The sequence below is a fragment of the Lathyrus oleraceus genome, chromosome 3, assembly GCF_024323335.1.
Source record: "Lathyrus oleraceus cultivar Zhongwan6 chromosome 3, CAAS_Psat_ZW6_1.0, whole genome shotgun sequence".
NCBI classification, from domain to species: domain Eukaryota; kingdom Viridiplantae; phylum Streptophyta; class Magnoliopsida; order Fabales; family Fabaceae; genus Lathyrus; species Lathyrus oleraceus.
Window position 1 is genome coordinate 44,347,327 of NC_066581.1, and position 12,879 is coordinate 44,360,205.

The window sequence follows — 12,879 nt, forward strand, 5'->3', positions numbered from 1 at the left end:
TACCTGTCTCGTCGTGTTGACCGCGAACACAACCCATGGAATTGTCGAGTACTGTCAAGTACATAATCAGCGGTCTCCCTGAGACTGGAGGCATAAGGATAGGAGGATTCTGCAAATACTCTTTTATCTTTTCAAAAGCCCTTTCACAATCGTCGTTCCACCTGATAGCCTGATCTTTCCTCAGCAATTTGAAAATTGGCTCACACGTGGCTGTTAGATGAGAGATGAACCTTGCAATGTAGTTCAACCTTCCTAAGAAACCACGGACTTACTTCTCTGTTCTTGGCTCAGGCATTTCCTGTATTGCTTTCACTTTGTCAGGATCCACCTCAATCCCTTTTCCGCTAACAATAAAACCCAGTAGCTTCCCAGATATCACCCCGAAAGTGCACTTGTTCGGATTAAGCCTCAGCTTGAATTTCCTTAACCGCTCAAACAGCTTCTGCAGATTCACCAGATGTTCTTCTTCTGTCTGAGATTTGGCAATCATATCGTCCACATAAACCTCGATTTCATGATGAATCATATCATGGAACAGAGTCACCATAGCTCGTTGATATGTTGCCCCAGCGTTTTTCAGACCAAACGGCATCACCTTGTAGCAGAAGGTGCCCCATGGGGTTATGAAAGTTGTCTTCTCCATGTCTTCTGGTGCCATCTTGATTTGGTTATAGCCAGAAAAGCCATCCATGAAGGAGAATACCGAGAACTGAGCTGTGTTATCCACCAAAACGTCGATGTGAGGTAATGGGAAATCATCTTTAGGGCTAGCTCTGTTCAGATCCCGGTAGTCGACACACATCCGTACCTTTCCATCCTTCTTAGGTACTGGAACGATGTTTGCGACCCATGGCGGATAATTGGTAACCGCTAGAAACCCTGTATCCAACTGTTTCTGCACTTCTTCCTTTATCTTTACAGCCATCTCTGGTCTTGTTCTCCTGAGCTTCTGCTTGACCGGAGGACAACCCTCTTTGAGAGGAAAACGGTGTACCACAATGTCTGTGTCAAGCCCTGGCATATCCTGATAAGACCAAGCGAAGACGTCAACATACTCTTGCAACAGTTCAATCAACCCCTTCTTCACATCATCTTCCAAAGCAGCCCCTATCTTGATTTCTTTCTTGACGTCCTCGGTGCCAAGATTAATCACTTCAGTAGACTCTTGATGCGGTTGAATGACCCTTTCCTCCTGTTTTAACAGCCTGGCAAGTTCTTCAGGGAGTTCACAGTCTTCATCACCCTCTCCTTCAGCTTGGAAGATTGGATTTTCGAAGTCGAAGCGAGCCATAGCAGAATTGTTATCAATAGGATCCGGTGATGTGCATCTGCATGAGTGATGGTATGTGCTTATGAGTGTGAACAGTGAGTGAAAACTAAACAAAACATTGCTAAATATTTTTATTTTTTTGAAATTTTGAAAACTGCAAAAATGGAAAGACAGTGAACAAAACATTTGAATGCAAAAGACGTCCTTCATTTATGATAAACAATGCAGGTATTCACATAGATGAGCCCTACAATGAGTCATTACGCCCTGGGCGGAACGTAAGACTTGGACATGCATGAATAAACAAAGAAAAATTACTCCTCTAGAAGAGTGACTTGGACAATTTCCTCGGAAGACCAATTGTTGATGACTTCACCCGGGATCCTCGGACGCACCCAGTTGTCGATGTCGCAATCACTATCCCCATCTTCATCGTTGATCGCTGAGATCTGGCCATATTGGATGACGCCAGCACTAGAGAAAGTAATCGGCCCCTGACGAGTCTGAGGTGCTGAAGTTGTAGAAGTCAGCGCTGGTTGATACCCAATCCCGAACTTGTCGTCCTTCATTGGTAACTCCAACAGACGTCCCCAACCGGGAGCAACACCCGAATCCACCAAAGCCTGCGCCTGCTTGAAGGATGAGATAGGGGCTCCTGCTTTAACCCCTTCCACCGGAGCTGCGTCCTTGATCTGAACTGACTCAAAGGCCTGACAGAGAGTCTCTTGAATTTCACCTTCCACCTCTACATACTTAAATGTAGACAGGTTACTGACCAGGATGTCCTCCTCACCACAGACAGTGATAATTCTTCCATTGACCGGGAACTTAATCTTCTGGTGTAGAGTTGAAGAGACTGCCCCAGCATTGTGGATCCAAGGACGACCCAGAAGGCAACTGTACGAGGGACTGATATCCATCACATAGAATACGGTGTTGAAGGTTTGTGATCCAATCTGAATTGGCAATTCTACCTCTCCAAACACCGACCTCTTAGAACCATCGAAGGCTCTCACCATGAGATCGGAAGGTTTCAAGATCAAACCTTCTACTTCTAACCTTGACAGGGATCTCTTGGGTAGCACATTGAGAGAGGAACCTGTATCCACCAGAACGTGAGATAACACGGTGTCTTTGCATTCCATTGAGATATGCAAAGCCTTGTTATGATTGCATCCAGCTGGTGTTAAGTCAGAATCAGTAAAGCCCAGCCCGTTGCTTGCATGAACATTTGCAATGATCCCTTCTAGTTGGTTTACTGAGATCTCCTGAGGCACATATGCAGCATTAAGGACCTTCAGAAGTGCCTCCCTGTGTGCCTCTGAACACAACAGGAGTGAGAGAATGGATATCTTAGACGGCGTCTGAATCAACTGATCGACCACTTTGTAGTCGCTTTTCTTTATAATTCTTAAGAGCTCGTCCACATCCTTCGAGAAAGTAGGCTCTGAGCCAGTCTGGGGTGCAGAAGTGCCCTCATTTACAACTTGTTTGCCTTTGGCCTTAGCCGCGGCATCAGCACTCTCACTTTGGGTAACGGGTGGTGAGAACAATCTACCACTCCTGGTGAATCGCCCGATTCCACCAACATTGTGCACTGCGGGACCTTCAGCTTCGAGTTCAGACTTTTGACCCTCTTCTACCTTCAAAGGTCGTTCCACCCCATGATCGTGTGTGTATACACTCCCCCCATAATGCCACGGAATGGCCCTTTCACTGGTGAAAGGTAAAGGACCAGGGGTTGTGATTGTCATAGCGGTCGGTCGCACTGGTGGCACTGGTTGTGCTTCTGGCACACTGATCTGATTAGTCGGGTAAAAGATGGTGATAGTAGCGACATCATAGTCATACTCGGGAATCTCATTCATTGAAACAAACACATCCGGAACACCGGAATCAAGTTCAGTTACATCAAAATCAGACACATTGTTTGGTATATCAGCAACAACATTTGAAAAATTAAATACATCAATGGGAAATACGCAATCAGCAGGAACAACATCTGTGAGTTCTTCAACAGCGTCTTCAAACACCTCTTCAACTACCCCTTCAGCAAACTCTTTGGCAGACAAGTCTTCAACTTGGAGGGTACCATTGCCAAGCAAGACCTGGATACCCTACTGCAGCTTCAAGCAATCCTTACCCTGTGTAACGCAGTCCAAACAACCTTTCCCACAACTGGGGAAGACATCGGCCTTCAACAAGCATTCCTTAAATTCCCACAACGGGGTCTTCAACTTCAACACATCCTTAACGGACTTGGCTTCCTCTTCCAGCATATTCACGTTTGCACCACCATGCTGTGGCATGGGATTGTTGACGACATTAGGAGCCGGTGCAAGGCTGATAGCCTTTGAATCAATGAGGTCCTGAACTACGTGCTTAAAAGCTTTGCAGTTCTCAATGTTGTGGCCAGGTGCCCCAGAGTGGAAACTACACCTAGCATTGGCATCGTAACCCACCGGAAGTCTACCAACAGGAGGAGCCAGAGTGCGTAACTGCACAAGTTGTAGTCGTTGAAGACTAGCAAGCAGTTGAGCGCACGACATTGGAAGAGTGTCGAAACGCCGGTCCATCATCCTCTGCCTCTGCTGATAGGCGGGTCTGTTACCTGGCTGTTGTTGTTGTTGTTGATACTGAGCTGGCTGACGTTGTGGTTGTTGCTGATACTGAGTTTGCTGCCGTTGTGGTTGTTGTTGTTGTAGTGGTGCTGCGGCTGGAATGGTCACAGCCACAACATACGGTAGCTGATGATAGTTTTGAAAATTATTCCCTCTGTTTTGATACGAAGACACAGAATTCACACCCCCTTCCCTCTGCTTTTGTCCTCCCATAAATGGCTTCTTTACTCCTGATGAAGATCCACCTCCATTGTTGCTCTTGTAGGTCTTCAGGTAATTCTCTACCCTCTCTCCGGTAGAGACCACATCAGCAAAGTTGGAGGCATTGCACCCCACCAGACGCTCCAGGTAAGGTCCAGGCAACGTATTCATGAACATGTTGGCCATTTCCTTTTCCAACATGGGAGGTTGAACACAGGAAGCTGTCTCCCTCCAGCGTTGAGCGTATTCCCTGAAGCACTCATTGCTTTTAAGAGACAGGTTCTGGAGTTGAGTTCTGTCTGGGGCCATGTCTGCATTATACTGGTATTGCTTCACAAAAGCTTTCGCCAAATCCCTCCAGCAACGGATATGGGCTCTATCCAACCTCATGTACCATTCCAGGGATGCCCCAGCTAGGCTGTCCTGGAAGAAGTACATAAGTAGCTTCTCGTCATCAGAGTATGCAACCATCTTTCGGAAGTAAGCTTGCACATGGGTCTTCGGGCAAGAACTACCGTTGTACTTGTCGAAGATTGGGACTTTGAACTTCGGTGGGACCCTCACGCCTGGGACCAATCCCAAGTCAGAAACATCTACCCCCAGGGGGTTTTGTCCTTCCACCACCTTCAGCCTCTCCTCTAATCTCCTGAACATGGGATCCATGCCATGGCCCATGCCAAAGTCTTCTGGCAGCAAGAACTGATCATCTTGATCATCGTGGATGGGTTGTTGATCAAGGTCGTTATGTGGGATCGGGACAGGCCCCGGTCCATTAACCTCTCCAACTGGAGGATCAGTCACAACCTCTGGTTGAGTAGTTGCGGGATTCCTTTGTATCATTTGCCTAATCTCTTGTTGTCCTTGCGCTACTCCCTGAACCACGTCCATGAACTGGTTCATGCGGGCCCTCATCTCAGCAAGTTCTGCTTGTAGACCCTCCATTGCTTTCTGCTGGTTTCTGCGGGTACCGTACCGATGAATTCCTGAATCAGCTATCCTGCTAATGGAACACCCCACAAAATGAGAACACCGCGACGGTACCTGTTACGCAAGACATGCTATGGATATGCAAATGTAATGACATGTTTATCAATTCCAAAAGGTATTCTAACCCTTTGATTCCAGTCTCTCGTCAGATAAAAAGTGTAAGAAAAACCCCGACCAGAATCAAGAAGAAGATATCAGCCCCTGGGAATAGATAAACATGTGTTGAATGATTTGAATGCAAAATGATGTGATGCAATGCAGTGACATGGAAATCAGGACTGCTGTATCCACTTGAGCAATTGTCGGGTTGCACTGTCTGAAGAGAAAACCCACTGAAGAATAAGATCAAAACTCTGCTCCAGAAAACCGGGTTGGTTGGAGGTTAAGGTTTTCCTGAATTTAGCCCGCCCCTCACTGGTAGGTTCTAAGAACAGAAGTTTGTCAGCTTTTAGCCCTTCAGTCGAGAATAATACGTTTACCACTGAAGGTTTGGCATTATTACGGGATAAAAGACCTCTGCTAACTCCCCTCAACAGGATATCCTAAAGCAAGTTCCCAGTCTCGGGGTCCTCGGATTGAGCAGCGAGAATGCGCCCACCAGAGCTAACATAAACGCGTCTCGGAGGAGAGGCCTCGACTGAGCTCTCGGGAAATGGTCACCAGAGTCGACGATTTCTAAAGGAATATCTGTCGTTATGGAACACCCATAGGACAAAATATATCCAACAGAAACCTCGTCTGGAATGTGGGTCTCATGAACGACTTAACGTAGCAACATACCACGCAAGCCTCATGACTATCCACTCTAACACCTATGTGTACACTCAAGCCTGGGTAGTGGGCTTATCTCTCATAGAACAGTCCCAACCCAACAAACAAACAACCCACAGAACCCACAGATACAACAAACATATGTACATGAATGCAATAAGGTAAAGCAGGTAAATGCTGAAAATAAATAACTGTACAAAAGAATAAACACCCCACAAACAAGAAACCTACAAAAGCTAGGAGGGACTCGCTTAGGGAAACCAGAGACTCTGGGTTCGTCCCCAGCAGAGTCGCCAGCTGTCGCTGCCTGAAAAATACAGTGGTGCGAAAAAACAACCGGCAAGAAAGAAGTGACAGAAGAGTCGCCACCGTGCGTTATTTATCCCAAAGGAGGGAAAGGAAACGCTCGAAGTAAACCTGGAGAAAGGAAAGGAAAAGACAGGGTCTCGCAACCAAATCTTGGGTTCGGGAGTCGATTATGCGAAGGGAATGTATTAGCACCCCTACGCATCCGTAGTACTCTACGGGATCCACTCTTGTTGTTTCTTGTCTAAAGGGTGTGTGTTTATCTAATGTACTATTTACTAAAAGGGTCAAGAGAAAAATGACTCGCATAGATATCGCATCCATTGCATACGTATCTCATCTGAATATGAGAATCAGAGTCTTCGTAGCTCGGCTGCCTATGGGTTAAAGAGGAGTGTGCTTGCTAAGACGTCGCGTCTTATGCCTACGTATCTCATCGGGAATGAGAATCAGAGCAAAATGTAGTTCAGCTAACTACGGGAATAAGGGTCTCGATTGCAACTAGGGCAAGAGAAAGGGAAAGTCTCGATCGCAACGAGGGCGAGAGAAAGGATCGCAACGAGGGCGAAAGAAAACAAGGATTAGTTGTTAGTCGTTAGTCAAACTCGGCAAGACATCGCATCTTGTGCCTACGTATCTCATCTGAACATGAGAATCCGAGTTGCCGTAGTTCGGCTCACGCACGCCGAAACAAAACAAAACACAAAAGGCAAACATGGAACCCGAACGCCAATCGCTGGGCTTACATCAGCTTCCGCACCAAACATACCCACACTGGAAACCAGATGCCACTTGATGGACTTATACCGGACTCCAAGCATACAACAAGAGGATACGGAATGCCAATGGCTGGGCTTACATCCGTCTCCTACACACACAAGAACAAACAAGCAACAAGTTACTAAGGAGTCGGGAACTCGAGCCTAGCAACTGTCAAGCAAACACACACAAAAAGAAAAAGGGTGAAAAAGAAAAAAAAGGTGCCCAGAGAGATCTCGTACGACCTCCTGCCTACGTACCTCATTTGGTATGAGGATCAGAGCAACGTAGTTCCCCTTTATAGGGATTGCCATCTGAATATGGACTTACAAGGAGGACACCAGTTGTGTCAAAGGAGAGTGGGCGATGTGTTCACGTCCTAGCAGTAGGTGTCGCAGCTCGCTGAATCGAGTCTTAAGCAGTTACCTCTTTGCAATAGGACGGACTACATGCCACAAGATCGGAGACGCTCGGAAAGGTCTAGAAGTGGGGGAGCTCTGCCCTAGAGTTGTCATGCAATATGTACTTAAGTGTTAGGATTTACAAATGGGAACATCTACCTATGTTAGCATGCAGAGAAAATGGGGATTCTAACTATGTTATCATACAAAAGGATATGGGAATCCTACCTATGCTATCATGCAAAAGGATATGGGAATCCTACCTATGTTATCATGCAAAGGGTTCTATCTAATGGGTGCTACCTAATCGGAACAAGAATCGACGAATGGAGCAAGGAGAAATGTTAGGGATAAGGGTAGATGGCGATGCATGAAGCAATCGACTTACAAGGTTGATGGCGATGCATAAAGCAATCGACTTACAAGGTTGATGGCGATGCATAAAGCAATCGACTTACAAAAGGGTGGATGAATACGTGCTGGTTCTGTTAGGTTTTGAAAAAATGATTACTCGACGTTGGATCGAGGTTTTGATCTTGTTTTGAAATGGTTATCGAATGTTCATTTTAATTCTTGTATTAACAGATGAATAAAGAATGAAAGAATAAATATTATACATTTCATGGGAGAGGGATACATTTGTTATGAATGGGGGTTGTCATGGCAATCAAACAACATAAATATATGCCTCATACATCATACAAGTAGGCAACAGTCAATCAGACAATAAGATATTTAATCAAATAATCAAAGAAATGAAATGAATGAGCATTAAACAACGTATGAGTGTAAGTGTAAGGGAACCGGCTCATTGTAAGAAAGCCCAAGAGTAAGCTATGTGAGGTTGATGGCGATGCTTAAAAAGCAATCGACTTACAAGGGTGTAAAAATGGGCTCGATATTAAATAGAGAAAAGTATGATTTTTATAGTTTAAAAAATGGTTTTGAACTAAACTAAAATACAACAACTATGCATTATTAACAAATGAAATCATGAGTATAATAAACATAAAAAAGATATTAATCAACATACTAAAAGAATAAAAAATGCTAAAGGAAGATAAAATCAAATAAAGAGCAAAAAGTACCACACATGAGTATTGAACCTTCCCCACCTAATATTATGCAACTAAACTCTCTCCACTAGGCCACTCAACACTATCTGCTGTTGAGATACTACCCTAAATGTATGAACTGGAATAAAAATTTAAAGTAAAAACAAAAATAAATAATTTCATGGTTTTTATATTATCTCTGTAAAAAAAAGGTTTAAGTTAAAAATAAAAAAAAGAAATTAATTAAAAAAAACAAGAAAACAGAAAAAAAGAAAACACAGTAAGGAAGAAAAACTCTCCCGTCGTCCTCAACCAAACTCGCCCTCACTCGCTACGAATCTCCTTCCTCATCGCTCTCTCAAAATCTCAAAATTTCTCTCTCTCTCTCAAACGCTATCCCTCAACCTTTACTCTCAAAGTCTCTCAAACGCAACCAAACCTCTCTCTCTCAAAATCGCACAATCGTATCTCAACAAAGTCTCAACAAATACATGAGAATGATAAAAGGAAAAAGGAAAGGAAATATCACAGAGTGTCACGGCGGTGGTGAAAGGCGTGAAGAAGCTGGCCTACCAATCCAGGTAATCGGTTTTGAGGTTTTAGGGTTTTTGTCTGGGATTTTTCCGCCTCCAGGTCTTTGTTGTGCTCTTACTGATTCTCTTCCTTCTACTTATGTTCTGTGAATTAGGGTTTCAAAAATGCCTTGGGTTCCAAAAAAGTAACTCTGCAGAGCACTTTGGATGTTCAGAAATCGGATTAGTCCCTTTGATGTATGGATTTGTAACAGGTAATCTGAGCATGTGCTTTCTCCTTTGTTTTTGTTTTAACTCTGTTTTGGGTAATCTTCTGAATTTTACTGCCGGCTAATTGACTCTACTTTTTTTACTGCAGTGAATTTGGTGAGCTTGGTTTGCTATGGTTTGTTAGGCATGTTGCTGTGGCTTGGAAAAGATGCTATCCATCTGTAGAATTTTGGATTCGATGTAGACATCTAATGTAACAGGATCATAACATGCTGTAGGGCCAATTGTTGTATGCATTACCCCTGTCATGGTGAGTTTCAAGTGACCAAATGTATTACTCTATTAAGACATGTTTATGGTTGGCTCACATATTTGGATTGATGGCTGCAGGATGTTTGTTGACTTGCACTTAGGCATTGAAACAAACTTGACTAGGCCTCATGTTGATGCAGGATTCTAGTGACAGGATATGGAATGGATTCATGCATTTCCATGGCTTGGTATATTGATATTTTCCAATTTCCCATCTTCCATGGGTAGACGGAGAAAATGAAGAATGCATTGTGCTTTTGACTTGGTACCAACATGGTCAGCAATTTCATTCCAATTCTCGTTGTAAATCTCCATTGCTTCGAGCAGCAGCAAAGTTTCTTGATCAGTCCAACTTTCCCCATCTAGTTCACCATAATCTCTTGTTGATGCTGAGAATTAGGGTGGTTATGGCTTTGGTTTTGGTGTTTTGAAGTGGGAGGAGAAACAAAATATGATGATGCAGGAGCTGGGCTGGTTATCGTATTCCGTGTACGCTGATGCTTATAAAATGCAGTAGAAGGTGAAGATGCAGGAGAATGATCTTCTTTGTTGAAAGGAGATTTAGGAGGTGAAATAAGTGGCTCAGGAGCATGATGTGATGGCCTTGCTTTATGTTCAGAAGGAGAAGGAGCTTGAGCAGGGGAATGAACTAAAGTTGGTGGTGACTTCGGTGTTTTGTACAAAGGCGCAGAAACAGGTTCTCCACCGTTTTTCCCTTTGAAGCTTCTGGAAGGTGTTAATGAGGGAGAGATGACAGGTGCTGGTAGTTCAGATGGAGATGTTGCAGGTATGACTTGGTGGACCGATGGTGGATCTCCTGGAAATGTACTTGTTGGTGATGTAACTACTGGTGGCATTACTGGCTCTGCTGTATGAATGTGTCCCTTATGTACAGTTCTATCATGAACATTAGGTGGAAAACTTCCGTGACGAGTTGGTTGGCTGACTGGTGAACTTTTTTTGGAAAACTTGTAGGGGGTTCTGCAACCGGGGCCTGCGAAACTGGCTCCAATGTGTGACTGATGCTGGAGTTCCTTTTATGGACAGTTGGAGGCAAACTTCCATGCTCAATTGGTTGGCTGATAGGTGAATTTATAGACAAATTTCCAGAAAAGACCTTCATCCCCAACTTCACTTCTTGCCAACAACTGACCAGCCTTGTCAGGATGACGTCTAAGAGCTGCCTTGTGATATGCCTTCTTGATATCAGCTGCTGTATCAGCTGGTTTAATACCTAAAATGAGATAAAAGTCCAAGGGGGTCCTCATTTTGGCCTGACCTTCCACAGCAAGCAGACGTTGTTGAGCTTGCCTTGATTCTTTGCCACCAGTTGATCCATTTGGAGATTCAGAATGTTTGCCCTCTTCATTGGATTGAGATCCAAGAACAAGAATAAGTCTCCGGATGTCACAAGCTGCTTGTTCATAATCTCTAACCATCTCATGCAAGGTGGCTCTTCTAGAAATTGCCTTTGCATAATTTCCATCAAGGGCCATAGCCATGCTGCAGTCCGCAATGGCATTAGCAATTTGGCCTGAAGCTTGATGTGCAGCAGCACGGTTGCAAAAACATATTGCTGTAAAAGGGCGTGATTTGATATTACTAGATAAAGCAGCAGTGTAGTTCTCCACCTCTTCTGTATACTTTCCCATTTTGAAGTTCTCATTTCCTGCTTTCCTGTGATCTAGAAGTTCTTGTATTGTAGCAGCTAATGACAGCAACTCTTCAATGTTATCAATCCCACACTTGTCATTGGCAGATGCTATTTGCTGTAATTTTTCAATAACATTAAGTGATGCATCAAGCTTCCCCAAACGAAAGTAACACTTAGATATAAATGACCATCTCCACATTTTTACACTTGAGTAACTATTATGCATGGAATTGTTCACACTGTTTGCCAAGACAAAATTCTTTTCTGCAAGATTCAGACTCTGGTCACAAAGCTGAATTGCTGCATCATACTTTTGCAGCATATAGAGAGCATCGGCCTTCATTTGGATCACTGCAGTCATGATATGGTGTTGTACAGGACCAAGGTTTTGATGTTGTATACCTGCTATTTTGGCCATGATTTGCATGAATCTACAGGATTATGACAGGGTTATGGCTGCTGCAGGACCACGATTGCAGGATGCTTGCCAAGGTGAATTCAGTGCCAAATACACATGAGTTGTCTTGTCTAAATAACCACTGTAAGTGCAACATATGATCATATGATTGTGGTGTCTTGTTTGTGGTGAATGCAAGGCCTGGTGGTAGGGTGAGGGTTGGTCTTCTTGCTGCTAAATATTTTGATACTCTTTTACTAAATTCGGCTAATTCTACTGACTTGGTATAACCGAACTCTTGATTGTCAGAACCACAGGAACATCATTGCAAGGAAGAACAGAAGCAGCAAGAGCGGCTCGCTTGATAACAGTTTGAACAAAATGATCCTCCATGCTTAATTCTCCACCAATGATGTCTTCTAATGTCACAAACGATTCTGTTTCCTTTATAAACGAAAGTAGCTTACGAATTTCGTGCTCTTGTGATGGATTCATCTTCGTTAAGAATTGAAGTGGAAATGCTACCGAGAGTTTTACTTCATTACTAATGTGAAGATCTCTGAGAATTGAATAAATTGATTCAAGAGCATTCATAATCAAAGGTATCTCATTTTGGAGTAAACACTCACTTCCACAGCTGACAATGATGCTTTTGATGTTTGAACGTGGAAGAAAATTTACAAGTAGAGCTTTTAGCTCAGAAGTCGCTGAAGGTTTTGAAGTAATGAAATTTTCAACTTGGCTTTTGCTTAAGTATAGATCCACTAACATGTTTGAGTTGGTAAGAGTAAGTGAAAGTTGACTTTGGTCAAAGTTGACCAAAAGTCAACTGTTGACCAAAGTCAACAAATGGTCAAAATGTATTTTCTTTTTTTGATTTCTTTGTAAATGGATATTCAATGGAAAATTATTGGTGAATTTAGGGTTTAATGAATTTGGGTTGACTTTGGTCAAAGTTGACCAAAAAGTCAACTGTTGACCAAAGTCAACAGTTGGTCAAAAAAATGCCAAATTTTGTATTTTCTTGTATGGACTCACATGTAATGGTTTACAATGACATGAAATAAATTGAAATGGATTAAATAATGGTTTGAAGCTGGTTTCCAAATTGTTTTGTTTTATGACTTGAATGTTTGACTTTTGAAAAATAACTTGACTGATAATGCACATGAACAAGGCCATGAAATGAGACCATAAGGTCAGGGTTTTGACATAGTATCCATGAACCAATAACTTGACTGGCAAGTGGCTTGAAACACAAGAAGCTTGGTTGTTCAGATAACCCAGACCATAGATGTATCCACAATCACATGAACAACACCATGACTTTGGACCAAAACCAATCCCCATATAAGAAACCAAAGTAAGGTTAGACCAAGCATGCTAAACAAACATAAAAAAT

The 12,879-nt window shown here is 43.2% G+C and overlaps 2 protein-coding genes across 2 annotated transcripts; both read right to left on the reverse strand.

Moving 5' to 3' along the window:
• Positions 1–9,788: 9,788 nt before the first annotated feature.
• LOC127129556 (proline-rich extensin-like protein EPR1) lies at positions 9,789–10,283 on the reverse strand. The gene has a single exon (XM_051058711.1). The coding sequence runs from the start codon at positions 10,281–10,283 to the stop codon at positions 9,789–9,791; it is 495 nt and encodes a 164-aa protein (XP_050914668.1).
• A 210-nt stretch (positions 10,284–10,493) lies between these two features.
• On the reverse strand, positions 10,494–11,498 carry LOC127129557 (uncharacterized). Its single transcript, XM_051058712.1, has one exon. The coding sequence runs from the start codon at positions 11,496–11,498 to the stop codon at positions 10,494–10,496; it is 1,005 nt and encodes a 334-aa protein (XP_050914669.1).
• Between the last annotated feature and the right edge of the window lie 1,381 nt (positions 11,499–12,879).

Bases quoted from the DNA above. Each gene is read 5' to 3' on its own strand.
- LOC127129556 (XM_051058711.1), bottom strand. From the start codon at position 10,283: ATGCCACCAGTAGTTACATCACCAACAAGTACATTTCCAGGAGATCCA.
- LOC127129557 (XM_051058712.1), bottom strand. From the start codon at position 11,498: ATGGCCAAAATAGCAGGTATACAACATCAAAACCTTGGTCCTGTACAA.